Genomic DNA, 18,321 nt, shown 5'->3' on the forward strand with positions numbered 1-18,321 from the left:
ACACTCCTCAGCAAGCTCACAGAGCTGCCATGTTGTCTTTAAAAACTAACCTGCCAGGCAATGTTTTTTGTCTCCCTCACATAAAATTTCCTCTCCCAAATCACTCCTGCTTAGAGATCAGGATGTCTAAGATTTAGAAATGTACTTCTGAAAGTATTGAGAAATATCACTTTCAAAGTCTGCATCTGCATCCCTCACGTGTGTTGAGTGCTTTCGGGGTAAAAAGGCTGGAGAAGCTTTAAAAAAGCCCTGGCTCTATCTGGTAGAAGAAGAAATCTTTTCACAGCAGCAGCAGGAGGACATTCACAGCCCTTGGAGGATGTCCAGACAGCCCAGTAGGGAAAGCCTGGGGGCACAGACCTGACATGAGTACCAAGCTTTGGAAGGATGTAGAGCACTTTAGTACAATATTTTGAGTGCTGTATGTTGTCTGGATCCATGCTGAAAGCTTTCTGGCTAGTTCTAGTCCTCAGAGTAACTTAAGTGACCTCTAAAATCATGCCACAGTGTTAGCTGGAGACGAGAAGGCACATTGACTCTCACCCACAGTAAGCCACCTAAAAGTTTCTCTGCAGGACATGTGAAAGGGAGAGGCAGGAAACTACTGACGGCTACTTGAGAAAACTTAAATTCCTCAGTAGATGGACTTAAGAAATAGACATCATGAGACATTTAATAAATGCTGAAAAACATTACTAACTTTCTCAAAAATATGCTATGAATGCAAAATAAATTATTGGCATGATTTGGCATGTGGCATGGTGAAAAGTCTTTCCTAGAAGCCTGTTGGACAGGCCTGCTCCTCAGTCCCACGGCTTTGTCGTTTTCAGCAAGGCAAGCCACATGAACACCACTTCAATAACACTTTCCATCCACGAAACATTATCAATGATTTTTTTATTTATCTCTCACCTAACCACACAGAAAAAGAACATGGGTCTGTATTCTGAAGTGGAAAAGGATGCCCAGCCTTGCAGCAGGTGGGGAAACCTCACAGGCAGCACAGCCATTTCCTGACACGAGGAGCTGCAGAGGTCTCTCATCCCTGTGACACATCGTCACTCATGAAGTAGCAGAGAGCACAAAGCCCACTGCAAGTGTTTCTCCAGGGAGGCAGTGCAACTCTCTCACCCACCTCAGCTGCGTCATGGGAAGAGGCCACAGGCCCAGGCAGAAGCAGAGGAGTAGACTGAGTGCTTTTCCTAACTCTTCCACTTGCCTGAAAGTCATCCACCTCCCTGCTCCTGTTCTGCCCTTTCTAAAGTGCCAGGAAGGTGATTTTGGTTTGCACTTTCCAGTGGTGTGAGACCTACTGATGTGAAGTTCTACCCAAGAGCTAGATTTCACTATAGGTGGCTTTTCAGTTTAAACTGGGCATCTTCCAAGCACAACCATCCTGCAGAGTTTTAAGTATACAAATCCTACATACATTAAAAATCCATAGTCAACAGCTCAATCGTTAATCAAAGTCTAAATAATTTTTATGGGTTAATATTTAAGCAGGTTTTGTATTCTCCTATTTAAAGAGTGGCTGTCTAAGACTAACATTCATTTCAAGCTTCTGTGATTGCTAGTGAAAGTAGACGTGTATTTTGGAAAGTCTAATAGGAGACTATGCTATAGCTTCTGTTAGTTGAGAAAAGCCTATAAAACTCAACATTTGCATATTGTCATTGTCTTGACTGAAACTTCCTGTAAATGTTTTTCCTTTCCAGCAAGCATACGTGAAAGGTGACCTCTTATCCATTTACATACCTCCCTGGTGGTCATGTGACCCAGTTTTATATCAAACTGTCAATTATGATAAGGGACACAATAAGAACAGCCTAAGTGTTGATAATCTGTTTCCTGGCTTTACTGAGAAGTTCTGTTTAAGAGTCCACTTGTGTTCTTCTTTCAGCCCTCTGCTGAAAGCAAAAGCAACATCCACCCAAAACATTTTGCAAACAGACACTGTGTGTTCAGTGGACATTTAAGTTTACAACTTCCATGATGAATACTATGAAGAGAATTCCATTTTGAACTGTGTGATTTGGTAACCAAAGGATGCATCTGGAAAGAACAACTTCCTACCAAAGAGGCAGGGCAGTCTGGTGTGTAGGAAATAAAAAGCTATCTACAGTTTTCTGACTTTGCATTTTGGAGACCTGAAGAGTTTCTTATTACTACATACATGGCAAATCTCTCACTCATAAATGTCAAATCTGTGTGAAAATCATGCATACCATACACCACACTCAGAAAGTCCAAGCTTTAGTGAAAACCATGCCATTGTATTAATCAGTGCAAAGATTGGAAGAGTTCACTAGCTCCTCAGTAATTGGGCCAGCATTTGTTAGCACAGTTTACTGTAACAGACAGGAAAGTTCTAGAGGTCATTGTCTTCACAGACCTCAATAACTATCCCATTTATTTATATTTTTCTAATTTTAAAAAAAATTACCCATACAAAGCTCCAAGGTACATTAAAATTAAATAAACGGTCAAGAAAGAAAACCCGTCAGTTATTTCATTCACTCCAACAGAAATCTTATTATTTGTGAAACCATTAATTTGTATTTGCAATAAATACAAATGTCTATCTATCCATCCATCCATCTGTCTTTTTATATTGTTTATACAGGTAAAGTGCATGACTAGTATTTCTGGCAACATTCTAGCTTTATAGCCAGAAACAACATCAACCTGTCTCTACGTGTCTATCATTTCAAGAATATAATAAATTCATGAAGTTGAGAACAGTAACACAAGGAGGCTACAGAAATGCCATCACATAACCATAAGAATTCTGATCATTAAGGCTTTGTTACTGAACTAAAGATCTCTCCATTAAAATTATTTAGCCAAAAGAATGGAGACACAGCTAGAACCTGGCAAGGGACTGTGTCCACTTGTAGAAGACTGAATTTGACTGAGTTTCCTTGATTTGTTGCTTTTTTCCTCTAGCCTAGGCTTAGAAACCACAAATCTTCAGCAGATGCAAATCAGAGAAAGAAGGGGGGGAAAAGGTGTTCCCATATAATTGTGAAGATAAACCAACCTTTCTTTTATGTGCAATTCATTTAAGATGTTTCTCAGCACAGACAATGAGCACCAAGTACTACATTTGACTTCATAAAATAATCCCACCAACCACCAATAGTAAAATTAAGAAAAACTCTCTCACTTAGGTACTAGCTCTTATCACTTCCTTTGCCCCTTCCTATGGTGCCCTCCCTGCAGTTACATTATCAATACTTAACAACTCTCAGAAGCTGATGCTGAATCAAGAAAAGCAAACCAAGTGGTCATTAACAATTTGTAATGGACAGTTGGAGGGGCTGACATGACTTTTTTACAACAAAATTGTAAGATACATGTGACTCTCTAGATGCCACTGAAGCAAGAGATATATTTTGTAACTATTCATGTCACAGTATAGAAATACGTGGCATTTCAAGGCAGATAAGAGGAAGACCCACCAGCAATTGCAGCAGGAAGTGGACTGCATAGTTATAATTCCTCCTTTTCTTCCTATTAGCATAGCATGCTAAGTAATGCATGTAACAGCATATTTTTCACAGTATCCAGATCAGTAAAAGCAAGTAAACTGCTCCCATTGGTGCTATTATGCACTGTCTTTCAAAGTTGTATTCAGTGCTTCCCATCTAAATGTGAGTATTCCAGGTAGGTTGTGCTACAAATTGTTTACTGGAAGTTCTAGCAAAGTATCACTTTGTCAAAAGAGTTATGTAAGTGTGTGTTGCAAAATACATGTCTAACTTTTAAATTTATTGTGGTTACTGTAATTTAAACAGGCTACATAATGGTTCTTTTTAACAACAAAAAGTACTCAACAGTACATGCCAATATTTCTCATAACCAGAGAGAATAAATCTTCATAAAGACTCCTCCAATGAAGTAAAAAATGCACTGGTGACAATATTTATTTTTCAAGGGTCAGTGTGCACTACAGGGTATGGTGAATGTTTAAAAGACCTCTCTGGAACTAAAACCATTGGCTTTCTAATTTAGAATTTCTTTCCGCTAATACAGAATGATTGATTGCCTTTATTTCATGTATCTCTTGATTTTTCTTTTCATTCATCATGGGCTGCTTTAAACAAAATGCATTTAAAATCTGCCGCAAGAAGAGTGGTCTCTTTTAAATTGTTGTAAAGTAATGAAAGGACACAGTAAATCAATCTCATTTCTGCCTTACGAAAGGATAACCTTTGCTCTATTAAAGTTGTTTAGACAATCTCAGTGCTCTACCTCACTTTCTGGGTAATAAACATATATGGCACTGTAATCTCAGAGATGCCTTTAGGATTTAAGTGAGTGATGCTAACTAATTCATTAGAAACTTACATATACGCACATATATTTGTATTGATCCAGCTGAAAAAGCTTTGTTGTTAAAGTATTCTGTTCTTTCAAATGGTTTCAGCAGTACATACTATTCCCTAATTTTGTACATATTTATATGTATAAGCATCCACACACGCACCCCCCCGAACACACTTAGGCAAGCATACACATATATCCATTGAATAAGTTAGAAAAGAATAGAGAATTCACAGCAAAGATTAAACCATGACACGATTTTTAAATTTACTATATGGCTCACTGATCACCAATTGATGCTCTTGAATTAATATAACGAGACTATGAAGCAATATACTTTAGAAGGGAGAACGTTGGTTTCACACAGTGGCATTAAAGAATTTTTCTGTTTATGAAGTGTATGTGAGATCTAATTTAATTTCCCCTTCCCCCTAAGCCATGTGGCCACAGGTTTTACCATGAAAGGGAGTATAAGACACAGTGCATGTAAACACCAAAGACTGTGATGACCCTTGAGATCCCTCTCACTTTTATGTTCCTGTGACACTGCTGAAACCTCCAAATTTACTTCCATCTATACAAAGCAAAAAATATATAGAAGATGCATGAATTAAACAATATATAATTTACATGTCATAAACTCAGCCAAGAGAAAATTAAGCATGCTGCCACTGCCTTCTGGCATGTGACAAGAAGTTTGTAACCCTTTCAATGAACTTGGAAGAAGGTGGAGTGGGCTTAAGCAGTAGCAAATTTGCAGAAAAAATTGTGTCTAAAAACATGTAGTGAAAAAAAAAAATATTGTACATCCCCAAATTTACAGGATGTCAGAGACTTTTCAAAGGATACTATGTAAAACTTCACATGAAAAGAAATCCAGAAATTACATGCACTGTGTTTAAAAAGAGAGACGTTGTGTGTGTTTTCAAATACAATAAACATACACTGTATATCTTTTAAAAAGAACCATGTTATAGTAATTATAACACATTTCATAATACAACAATCTTTGAGAGGTTAAAAAAAAAAAAAAGCAATACACCAGAAAATTTACTGAAAAATGAATGGTTGGCAAAACCACTAATTGTCATTTGGTATTTTCATAAAAGTGTACAGATGTTTCCAGTTAGGTCGCACTGGTTAAAAAAAAGTTGGCAAAGCATCAACTATCTTGAATAAATGATCATCTTTATGATTTTCTCTGAACTCTGCATGTGGTGACCTTTAAAACGGACATACTGCCACCTTGCCCTGGGAGTGGGTAGGGATAGGGAGTTCCAGATGAAGCACACTGCAGCTATATCTCAGCAAACACAGAACAGGTAGGTATTACTGAAAAATGAAACAGGCATGTGTACCAACTGTTGACAGGAACCCAAGCCTGAGAAAAAAATACAGTACAATAAATACCAGGGACTATTTAACAGCCCTTTTCTTACTGCCACATTCAGCTTTTTTTCTTGTAACATTTTACATGCTGTTAATTTCAAAGTCCTCTACTGTTAAGATCTAGGAGCAACACAAACACACATCATAAAATATTAAAGTTCTAAAGGGTCTGAATTTGTTCCTGTTACTAGCGATGTAGCATTTCGGTGTATGCATGGCCTTGCTACTGACTGCAGCTAATTTGCTTGTAAGCCATCATTAATCTCGGCTGTATATTTTCACAGTTTGGGTAAACACTTCATTTGCATTAAATTTACAGCATTAATGAGATGTGAAATTTAAAATGCTACTTGAAACATAAATGCTGTAAGAAACTAGAACAAAAACGTGGTTTTATCACGTTTGAAATCAGCAGACCAATTTAAACCTATTAAACTAGAAATGATGATGTGTTGCATTGAGAATTTGGTTTTATAACTCATCTTCTAGAACTAAACTGAAGAAATGTAGGCTTAAACATCTGGGGGAAAAAAATAGCTTGAAAATAATAAGTTGTACTTTTTGTTTTGGAAATTTTATTTTTTAAACTGATTTTGAAATGAGAATTTGTTCTTTATACACCTCATTCTCTTTCCTAAAATCCTATTAAAGATTACATATATGAGCTCTTGAAAAATAAAATAATTGAAAGAAATATGATTAGAAGTTCCTTAAGATGGCACAAATCTAAGAAACAAAAAATATGCTAAATTGATGTTTCTTAAAGGGTTCAGTTTTGTTTTGAATAAACTTCATCTTCAGATGACAAATACTGAAACCCTTAGGACCCCAGTCTAATCCAAGGTAACAGTGGCAGCACGTAGGAAGGTAATATTGCGAAAGCTTCTCTATATCATTACACCTATGTGAAACTTGCCCACCTGTTGCTGGTGTAGGAAGGATGGGTCTCTTGGGCTTAGTCCCACATATCGATTGGCCTGGGATGTGCCTGAGGCTGTGTAGGCTGATTAAGGAAGAACAAAACAGATTGATAAAAATACCAACCTATCATAACTATTACCCTGCGCGGGTACAGTACAAATATGAGAGATCCAGAGTTATGATTTTGCAATATATAGGATGTGTCTGTGTTTTTCCTTTATTAAAACTTTAATAGAAAGCAAAAGAAAAATTGGACCAAATTTGGAAAGACGTGTAAATTCCTATAAACTTCAATGGAAGCTGCATGTGTAAATCACAATGATGTCTCTTGTTAAATAAAAGTTCCTCTGATTAATATATATATATTTTTTTAAGTGATTAAATAAGGTATGTATTTGAAGGAATCACGAGCCTGATTCTCGTTTCCATTACACCAATCTAAGGCACCAGTGAAACCACTGAGATTACAACATTGAGAGAAAATATTAGTGCACACGTTATTCTTACTGCTGTGAAGGCCCATCACAAAACTGTAAAAGAACAACAAAAATTGGAATGAAAAGTTCAGTTTACTTATGTGGCATGAAATGAATCTTTACAGGCCTTTGGAATCAGGATGTAATCTGATTAGTATTTTCATGAGAAGGGAGCTAACTTTTACTGCGCAATATAATATTAAATATTCAACTCCCCTATGCGTCAGAAAACATTTTCCCAGGGGGACAATTTAAGGAAGTTTCTTGCTGTCTGCTACAGAAGATTAAAGAAATCCATTTCTCAGGAGAAAGGGAATGGTAGGTGATGCTGGGATTAGTTACAGGATATGGATCCTTCACCCGTAGGTCACATTCCTGTCTGGTCTCTGTCACAGTAATCCCTAAAAACCATTACCCTCTCATGACTTTTGGTGGCACTTATGAAATGAGGTAGGTGGTCTTACTCTACTTCCCAGTGTGGAGATGTCCGCACTGCAACTTGAAGCATCACAACCTGGAAACTTGCTGGCAGACAAAGCAAAACTACTAATATTGAACAGACACACACAAGGATGCCAGTGAGGAGCTAGATGGGAGTACTTACTGAATTGGCCTGTTGGTATTAAAGTCACACAGCAAATACAAGCAAATGAAATTTATTACATTTTTTTTAAAAAAAGGCTTTATACAGTAAACAGGCTTTACTGAAAAACTGTCATAAAAATTAATCGGTTATTAGAAGGAAATTATGGTGGAGGCTACAGGGTTCCCCAAATACTATCAAAGCCTGCTGTTCTTTCTCATTCAAAACAATTCTGCTATTGCACTTAGAATGAAAAGCAGTGCCAATCATTTGCCATTTTATTCTCATCAGAATGAATAATAATGATAACTTGTTGGCCAAGCATATGTTTTATATATATATTCATATATATTTTGAATCAATCAGTAAGTTATTGCAAATAAAAGTAAATCTATGCCTTAAAATATATTTAGTCTTGATTTTCCCATTAAGTTAACATTAGCACTCTGTGCAGCAGGTCTATTATGACTGATAATACAGTTTATATGTATTCACATATAACATATATCAGCAGGATGTGATCCCTCATTTTTTGCTATTTTCTTCATCAACAAGCTATGTTCCTTCACTTTTTTGCTCTTACAGTTACCAATCCAGTTTCAAAAGGCTTTACCAAGCAGATAGACTACTGCACTGCTCTGAAAACCGTAACACTCTGAACATGTAGCATTTATACGCTATCTTATATGCAGAACTGGCACATTCAAATAAAATTTGTACATAGGGGGTTTTTATTATTATTTATGTGCTGTAGTGACAGACATTGGATCTTTAGGCAAGAAGTTACTTGCACACTGCTGTGGAAGCATGAGGAGGCCTTATTTCAAATATCTAAGCTGAGATGTTCTAAGGTTCACGGGGAATCAGGTACCCAAGTTCCAATGAATTGCACAAGAAACTGGGTGCCCACTTCATTTGAAAATATAGTCCAAATTTTTCCCTAAATAGTAGGACAATGAACAGATTAGGTTTGCTTTCTTGTAATGATGAAATATGGTCAGATTACCAGAAAACATCCCAATGCAGTTCTGACATTGTATTTGTTCTTTTTGCCATGTGTATTAGAAACCCTGACCTCATCTGAGACAGCTATTTAGGCCAGGCACAATCATGTCAAACAGGAAGCAGAATGAAACCATAAATACTTGAAACTACACATGAATTCAGTTTTCTCAGTTTTCTATTCTGGACCAAAAGTTTAGAGCAACAGCTTCGTGTTTGCTGCTAAAACTAACTATTCTTAAAAGGTGCAAGAACTGTACCACAAACCACCAGGGAGGATACAGATATACTCTACCAGCCTTTAACAAAACTTCTGCTATACTAAAAGAACAGCTAAAATACTTCCGTAAATCTATCCATGTAATTGTTTGTTTATACTTAAACAATAGTTCGTCCAAAAGTTACTGCTATCTTTTTATAATAAAGACATAACCAGTTTTCCTCCTTTACGTCTTGGCCACTCCTATGCATTTGAGTCTCATCTCTGCTTCACATTCTAATGAAAAGATTTAAAGTAGTATAACACCTAAGAAACAAAGTTTATGGTCTCTGTTAATGACAGACCAAAAGTTAGGGACTGGATTCACAGTTCAAAAACTAAACAGGTCTAAAGCAAGTCATTTTAATGTAAAGGACCCTAAAGAGATTAATATTTTTGAAGACTGGTAAGTTTTCTTCCAAAGTGTATGTTTGGAAGTGTCTTCTAAAAATCTTCACCGCTCTGATAAATGCTGGTAACACTGGCCATCTCAAGTTCAAATAAAAGTTCAAAGACAACAGAAACGCAGAAAGTGGTTAAAAAGCAACATTCTGCATCACTGAGCATAAGATGAGTATTTGGAAGAGAAGAAATTACCCTATACATAGTAATACCTTTGCTCTTATTTCCAAAAACCGCAATTCCATTGAAGATAATAGGATAAATAATATGGTCCTATATAGTAATAAAGAGCTTAAGACATTAAAGTTAGGGCTGGGTTTGTTTTTTTTTTTAAAAAAAAGAACAGTGGATCTACCATCCATTGTAGCAATGACAAGGAATTAAAATTTTCTTCTGCCACATCAGTTGTTTTTGCTAAAAATGACACAACCTATATCAGCATGCAATTGTCATAGCTCGGATTCAGTATGCGTTGTAACAAGGTTTGATTTCTGTAGGAAAGCTCATTGAGGAGCAAATTATCCAATCTCTCTTTGGAATTCCATCTGCGGGTCATTGTAAAACCTTGCTGTCTGGGTGTGCTTCTCAATGTCTTAACAATGTCCACCTTAGATGAACAACCACGTTTTCTTTTTCTTGAATAGTGGTCAAATATGCAGGCTTTTCCCTTTCATTTGGTTGTCATGTCACAAACTTTGGTTCATGTAACATGATGCTTTGGTTGAAATTTGGGGAGGAAAAGCTTTGCAGTCAGATCACGTTTGCTCTCCATGTAAAATGATGAGCATCCACTTGGTCAAATAGTAGGAAAAGGAGCCTTTTTCTGGCCTCAATTTGAAATCATATCGAATCTTTGATGGACATTTTTTGTTTCCTAAAGAAATACTTACTGGTTGCTGTAGGTGAAGATGCCTCACCTTCAGTGGATGTAGTGATGGGTTTAGTATCTGTCATGGTCAGGGTCACAGGTCGCACCGCACTGTGATGGGGAGAGGGTGCCAAAACTGGAGTAAAATGGCCAGGCACTTTCCCTACTACTTGACCACTGCTGTTAGGCTACAAAACAAAACCAAAAGAATGCCTTGTGAAACATACACATTGTGTTTAAGGAACCTACCCACCTATCTTAGGGATTTCCAGAATGCCCATCACTGCAGTACCTGCGTGCTGGAATGCGCCGTTCTAACAAAGCTATGAATTGCTATGTGGTATTTTTAGCAGGCAGATCCCTCCTCAGATAGGCAGTACAAGCTTAAGTAGCAGTACTTTTTGGTAAGCTTTCTTTCTTTCTGGATGCAGCATGCATCAGATGATTGTTTCAAAATATATTTGCTGTTCATGCAGTGGCTGTGAACCACAGTAAATCCCACGATAGCAGGATTAAACTGACCGGGCATAGGCCCTAATGTACGAAGTATTAAGAGCAAACGAATGATGCAAAACCTCTGTTTTCACATGCCATACCACTCTGGCTTGGAGCATAACCAAGATTTGACCACAACTGTCCACAGAGATTACGCATACTGGAAGGCTCACTAATAATTCACATGTTTGGGAGTGGGGGAGAGGGTTAGGATACGATGCACTATAATGGATATGTCATAACATCTGGCCAAAAGCCACCTACCAAAAACACAGAAGTGTTTAATAATGGGAACTTTGCAAGTCAAGAGCGTAATAAACTAAGACACTTCTTTCATAAGTACAAGAGGCAGTCTGCATATGACCTTATGGTACAGGTCATCAAGGTAATATGCTACTTTCTGCATATAGGCACATCTGAATTTGGCAATGTTCACCAGTAAATGTATATGTTTATCCAATGCTTAAACATGCCTTAGACATTCTGCATGACTGTAAATACTCCAATGGTAAATAACTTGCAGTAAAAATTAGCAAGTATTAAGTTTTTTCAACAGTGGCTGATAACTTTTGTCTTGAACTGATTGTGTGTTCTGTGAATCATAGGTATTTTAAAATACAGCCATAAAGTAAAAAATACTGGGAGTCTCATTATCAGAAGGATCTTGTCAAACTTGAGATAATGCAGAGTAAAGAAATGGACTGATAAAGGACCTGATTCAGCTGATACAAGGAAAGGTTAAAAGAGGTAAGCATGACTACGGTAATGAAATAATAACTGGGCTGAGACATTACTGCAAGTATGTGCAGAGTATAAACACACAGAAGAGGAAGGAGTTATTTGGAAAGTACAGGAAGTATAAACTTGGGGTAATGGAATGAAATCGAGAAGGAGGAAATTTAAAATTAATAGCACGAGAAAATTCCTGGCAGTATGATCTACCAGACTTTGCAAATGCCCCCAGGGGAGACTCTTGTTCTTTAGGACATCAAAAACTAAGCTAGAAGAAAACACTAGAAAATATAAGTGCAAATGGAGACCAATCTTGTATTCAAAGGAACATTGAGCAGTTAGCAGACTATTTCCCTCTCTAAAATCACAAGCCTTACAGTGAAAAATAACAGTAAAAATGTACACTAATGAGAAGTGGCCAACACACTACCCCTCTAAATGAAAAAAAGTCACCCCCTAAACATAACTGTATGTTTGGGGGAGTGTTGGAGTGGGGTGGGGACAGAAGAGCCATGGAATCCCAAGATCTTGCAAATCTAGAAATTGGGTAGTATTCACCACCTTTTCTCTCATGTTGCTAGCTGCATAAGCTGGGAAGTTACTACTAGGAGTTTAGTAACAGGAATAAGTGTCAGCTTTCAAAGTAGCTCCAAAATAAGAAAGCAGCACGGATTCAAAGGAATGACAATCCTTTCACAAATAATACAATTTCCCCAAATAACTGGCATGCTACATTGTTTTATTCACTAAGTGAAACTTAACAGTTAGATAGATCTCCCTTATTATGTGTACTTGAAATGAAAATGAGATGTGGCAGAATACAAACAAGACAATTTCTAGAGAATAATGTGGCCTAAAAGTTTACTGAGCATCTGCTTGCATGCTTACATGACTGATGGGTCATAAGTGGGGAACACACTCAGTAATTACAGAGGTCTTTCCTCAAGAATATAAATTACATCTTTATATTACAGCAAACAGTCATATATTAAGTATGTGTCAATAAGTCCACTTTCTTTGAGATCTTAGCGGTGGTTTAGGGAATTTTATTTTGTGGGCTCTATTTTAACGGCCTGCCAGCCTCTAAAACCAGGTGTCTTGGCAAGCAGAAATCTGACTCCACCTGCCTTAGAACAAAATGAAAATTTTAACTAACATAAAGTCAGAAAATCTCTAAGAGTTACCTAAAATAAATTCCCCATACAGGTGACCCAAGATACCCCAAAACTTAGAGGCAAGTATCCTCACTCACTAATTGCAGTTGTACAGAGCTCAACTCGAGACATCTCGATGTTGCAACAAAACAGGCTCTGTCGTAGGTAAGGGAGCAGTGACACAGTTTGAAGCATTTGTGGGGAAAACTGTCATAAATATAGGCGGGTCTTATGATAAACTTTTCTCTAACACACCAAAATTCTTGTCAGTAACAACTGCTTGCTATGTTGGACTGGATTTTCAGTATGTTTCTGGGGAGCCTGCTGCAGAGACAAGCCCTGGCAGCCCAGCTGTCCACATAGCCTGCTGGAGGGACTACCACCTCTCAGTTGGGTCTGGTAGCTCCTAGGCGGAGTCACTGACCTGTGACCACAGGGCTACCTTAGGAGGGAGCCTTAGCTCATGTGGTGTGCTAACTTATCACACAACCAACTGAGAATCCCTTAACAAAATGACCAACTTTTATTAAAAACTAAGAAAGAATATTCCAGGGAGTTTATGGATTAAAACAGCCAGTGTCATCAGCTTCCAAAAGCAGCTCTGTCTCCAAAGCCAGACTTAAATGAATTAGAAGGACACAGCTGGAGACCAGGACAATTTACAGCAATGTATCACCTTCTACTATTCCCTAGTGATCCCAGTCGACAGGAATGCAATAGCTTACATGGACTCCAGCTTAGTCCTTGTGTTTATGGTCCAAACGAGCAAATCCTTTTCTTGCTGTGTTATAAGACAAAGAATATACTTATACCCCATTCTCATGTAAACCATGTTTTTTCCCTGTGCGATACATAACAGCAGTGCAGTACATCACCCCACTTCATCCAAATTGAGGGTGAAATCCTGTCCTTGTTGAAATCCATGGGGAATTTGCTAGTGATTTTAGTGGATGTGGTTTGTGACCCCCCACTAAGTGTCTACATTTCTATTTCTTTTCTTTTTTTTTAATGTCTTCTTAAATGGTAGGCATTGTTCCCTATCTGTCCTACATGTAAAACTGAATGCTGACACAATACAATGAAACTGAGGTCTGCAACCTCTAGACAGAAAAATAAAACCCTCAAAGTAAGAAAAGGGAAAACGCGTTACTTCAGTAAGTTTAATTCTTATGGTTCCAACATTTCAGACTCTGACTGCACATTAGATTTCAAATGCAATTATAACCTAGTTACCTGCCTCTTAACACTTCTGTTGCATATTGTCACATTTCCCCAAGTATCTTCTGAATGCACTTTATGATCTATTCAATAACTGTACAGGTGTTTCCACTATTAAATTTTTTAACTAACCTCAGTTATAGGTAAGAACATACCTACCTGGACTTTTACATATATAATTATTCAACAATACTAGATGTGAACTAAGGCCCTCCTTTTGACACAACTTGTCATGGGAAATGGTACACATGAAATTTTCTTAAAATTTCAGTGTTTTTCCTAGGTGTGCTACATTTGAAAACAAAGTTAATGAAAAGTAGTCTCGTACTCTCCCAAATTCTGTTACATGAATGTCACTCATAAGAAACCTTCCTGAAATGTCCATACTTGTCTTTCTTGCATGCAGTGAACAACAGTGAAGCAGTTAACAAAACCAATATTTAAGTTATCATAATTAGTTTGCACCTTAAGGTCATAAAGTAGTCCTAAATAAACAGATCACGTAATTGTTTCAGACATTGCTTAGGCCTCTCTTCAGACTGACACTGACTTTGCTGCATTGGTTTATGCTCGATTCACATTTCTGTGGTTATCTTTGCAAACACAGAACTCAAAACTTTTGAATTATTTCTAGGTCTAGATTCTGGACCATGGTAGTTGATAGCGGTACAAGCTCAAGAACACTGGGCCTCTTGGATGTCTCAAGTCCTCTGTCCTGCTTTAAGTTTTCAGTGCAAACAGGGAAACCCTCTGGTCAGAAATAGCGCTCTGAAGTTGTCAATTTATAATCTTACTGAAAACTGGCTGCTAGAAATAGCTTCTGTGACCTGTTTTTCTTTTAACTTTTGCAGTTATGTCAAAAGATATTTTAGCATGGAAACTACATATCTATTTGGACAGTATCCACTTGAATTACAAATGCAAATATTTATAGCACATCATTTAATACAAATTCATCTTGTCCTTATTTAAAACAAGTTCTAGGTTCTAGTTCCAGCTTTCCCTGAAGAGATTCTTACAGACAAATGCATTACAGGTGAAAAATCAACTGTTACCATCAACTACAGCATCAATATGTCTGTGTGATGGATTCACAGAGAGATGATGCCTGAGGCATAAACCTCAAGCAAATTGCATGGAGGCAGCTGTGTTAGATAAACAAGCTGTGCATTTGAAAATGGGAGAGGGAAAGAAGCAAACACAAAGAAGGTCTGGCAAATTTAGCCCCAATTTATGCAGGTAAACATTTTTCTATTGTTGGATTGGAGGTTAATTTGATTTTCAGATCTGTGTTAGATTTTCCACCTTTTTAATTCACACTATCTTGAATTGCCACAGATTAATCCACTCGTGCCCAAAGCCACAGATGAGTTTTATTCACTGTCATAGCTGTAACATAACTTAACTCAGATTGTCAGACTGTTAATATCTGATTGTGTGCACTATGCACACTTTCAGTTAATCATTAGGTCTGAAGTCTGAACAGAAACTTCTAACAGATATGAATATAGACTTTCTTAAAATCAGGATTCATTATACCTGTTTTCCCTGCTGGGATTTTACTAACATATTTATAATCAGTGATTAATCAACCTCCTCTCAGACTTCTGTTCACATATTTGCCCAAATATCAACACATTTACACCTTAGGTCTTCAGTTACATTTTAGGACAGTGTTTTGTCATACAGCTTACTACTTCCAGCATTAAAAAAATCTTTCTGATGCCATAGTGAAACAGCAACACTAACATCTACAGATGAGATATCCAAACAACAGAAATTTGACATACATATTAAACAATTCACATAAACTATTAAGTTGCTTAAATGATAAAATATATTTTACGTTTAAATTTGCACACTATCTTTTTTTACAAAATAATTGTAATTATAATTCTAAATGCCAAATAAAATAATTCCAATTTTCCTTGGAATCTTAAATACAAAGCATCTTCAAATAATTAATCGACAAAGGCCTGAAATCATCTTAATCCTGTGCATATCCTAGGTACAGCTACATATGATACTGTGTTAGGTATTTCAGAAAGAAGTTTCAGGGCTGAATAAAAATTACATTATTCCAGCTAATCACTATATTTGGAGAACAATATATTTGCATCTCAAAACACAGGTTTTTCAATAGAAACTCTGTTTCCCAAGAAGGTTACCCTATTATAGCCAGGTGATCAACCAATGAGTGCAGTTTAGTCAAACTGGATTCAGTGTGTTTGGAAATAATCTGTCACCCATTTCTTCTCAACAGTTCCAGTCCCTTGTAATGGCAAAGTACAGATACTATGGTGAAGAATATCACTGCAAAATCCTATGGCAGTGTAGTTTTGAGACCATTGATTGAATTAATTTTGTTGATGAAGCTGTAGAAGATCCAGTTCTGCATCTTTTGGTCCCCTGCTCACGTACCAAATATCTTGTTTTAACAGTTGTCTACTAGCAACATCTATGAACCTGGAGATCATAGCTGATAAGTTCTGTCTTTGAGTCCATGCCATTGGGCTCTGTGATATCCACAGAGGGTGACGGATGTTTTAGACAATCTACAAATAAAAGAAACTGGAGGTATCTTCCATTTTTCTAACTCCCCCCTCTTTTTTTTTTTTTTTTGCCTATACAACGCAAACCCAACCTTTTACCTCAGTAAAGCTTTTGCATAGGGCACCCTAATGCTACATCACCTGTAAACAGCCAATGGCCATGTTAGTCTCCCGCTGGAGACAGCTCAATGGTACAGGAGGCAGTTTCATCAAATGTGCAGAAGACATATCCTCACGTTATTACCTACCTGAGTAATATAACACAGTACCTTTGAGACTCTGCTAAACATAAGGGAATGGTATTATTACAGCACTGCCAGTGAGACTGTAGAAGGTACTGTAGGGCGGTTTCTCCTCTAGGTTGAACCTGGTGCATTCCATAAAGTATTTGTTTAACAAGAAGCAAGGCTATACAGATTTCCTTTCTGCTATTGGACACTGTGATAGGAACAGAAATGTACTTTGCCTTTTTATAGTGCCCCTTACCACTTCTCATAAGGATGAATCTCACTAGTTTCGATATCCTTGCAACCTGAGTAACTCATTGCTATAGCACATCTTACACAGACCTCACTGGGAGTTGCCACACAAAAGCTTCAGGTGGTGTGACACGCAGCTACATGTCTGCTTGAGGAATTAACTTTAGAAAAAACATGTTGTTGCCAGTTCTTGGCTGACAACATCACCTCTGTACTATTTTCTGAGAGAAATCAAAGTGTTGACTTTGATCTATAAAGCTCTAAGTCTCATCCATTTGAGAAAACATTTTCCTCTTGATGTAACGCTGCTGAAACTGAGGGCAACTGCAGAGCTTCAGCAACCCATGTTCAGACACAGATATCATAAGACATTCTAGGCAAAAGTCCTCCATCCTGAATCACTATTTTACCTGTGAGCTCACAAAATCTGAATTATTTATCAACAGGTAGAGCACAAGGAAATACCCAGCTTTCCTTGTTTATTTGCCTTAACAACAGGGTAAGTCCATGTTACACAAGCATGGGAAAGGAAACCTCTTTGTAGATAAATGTTCAAAAGATATCTTTAGGTTAAATGGTATTTCATTCACTCTGGAGACTTATAACTGTGCATTTAATAAACTAAAAATGAGCAAACTAAATACAAAGTAACCAATTACAACTGCAATTAAATCTTAAAATGCCTTGTCAGTAGATGCAGTTAAGCTAGTACTCTCTCTCTCTGCCTCCCAATTACAATTAAAAACAGCACATTCCCATATTTAATCTTCAATAATTTCTTAAAAATTACAAGGAAAGACTTGCCCAAGAAGCTGAAAACTATTAAATGTCAACAAATAAAGGTGCTAGCTATACCAAAGAAATTACATGCACACATATTGCTTGTGTCAGCTTATTCTGCTAGTATTCTCCCAGGAACCAACAGGAAACCCTTTGACCAGCCCAAACAGAGCCTCACAAGATTCCCTCCTCGTTGCTAAATGACTGCAGTTATTGTATTGAAAAATGACAAAGCATCTGCCTGGCATTCCTGAAGAGTATGCCTATCTTTCATCGAACAAAAAATTGAACACCCCAATCAATTATGAGAGGAAAATAAGTGGCCTCACCAGCTTCCAGAAGCAGCTCTTCTCAAGCAGTTCAGATATTTCTGTCTTCAGACAAAGATAAAACCATTAAAAAGATAAAGCTGCAAACTAGCCCACATTGCAACAAAGTACTTTTTAACAGGAATTTTAGTCAATATGCGGACAGCGGTTCAGTTGGACTGTCGTATGTAACAAGTGCGAGCCATTTATTGTAAGAGGAAAAGGGTCCAATACCTAACTCCCCCAAATTGGAGGCAGTTTCACCATGCCACTGAAAACTGCATATTTCGTCAAAAATATCACAAAATTTGATTTAAGGTTACCTGTAAACTGTACTCTTCATAAGCCAAACCCAAAGGGCTTGCAAGATTGTCTAC

The 18,321-nt window shown here is 37.3% G+C and overlaps 1 protein-coding gene across 6 annotated transcripts in view; it reads right to left on the reverse strand.

The window, feature by feature from the left end:
• Positions 1-18,321, reverse strand: part of NFIB (nuclear factor I B) — a 173,969-nt gene that overhangs the window by 15,767 nt on the left and 139,881 nt on the right. For 2 of the 6 annotated variants that reach the window (XM_076361894.1, XM_076361896.1), the window contains exons 9-10: positions 10,249-10,414; positions 6,636-6,718 (exon numbers count right to left, since the gene is read on the reverse strand). The exons of 2 other annotated variants lie outside the window; for them this stretch is intronic. In XM_076361894.1, the coding sequence (XP_076218009.1) occupies positions 6,636-6,718; positions 10,249-10,414 (249 nt within the window). The remainder of the gene's footprint in view (positions 1-6,635; positions 6,719-10,248; positions 10,415-18,321) is intronic. 2 more of the 6 variants (XM_076361895.1, XM_076361897.1) reach the window with 2 other exon arrangements.

This window comes from Aptenodytes patagonicus, chromosome Z, assembly GCF_965638725.1.
Source record: "Aptenodytes patagonicus chromosome Z, bAptPat1.pri.cur, whole genome shotgun sequence".
NCBI lineage: Eukaryota > Metazoa > Chordata > Aves > Sphenisciformes > Spheniscidae > Aptenodytes > Aptenodytes patagonicus.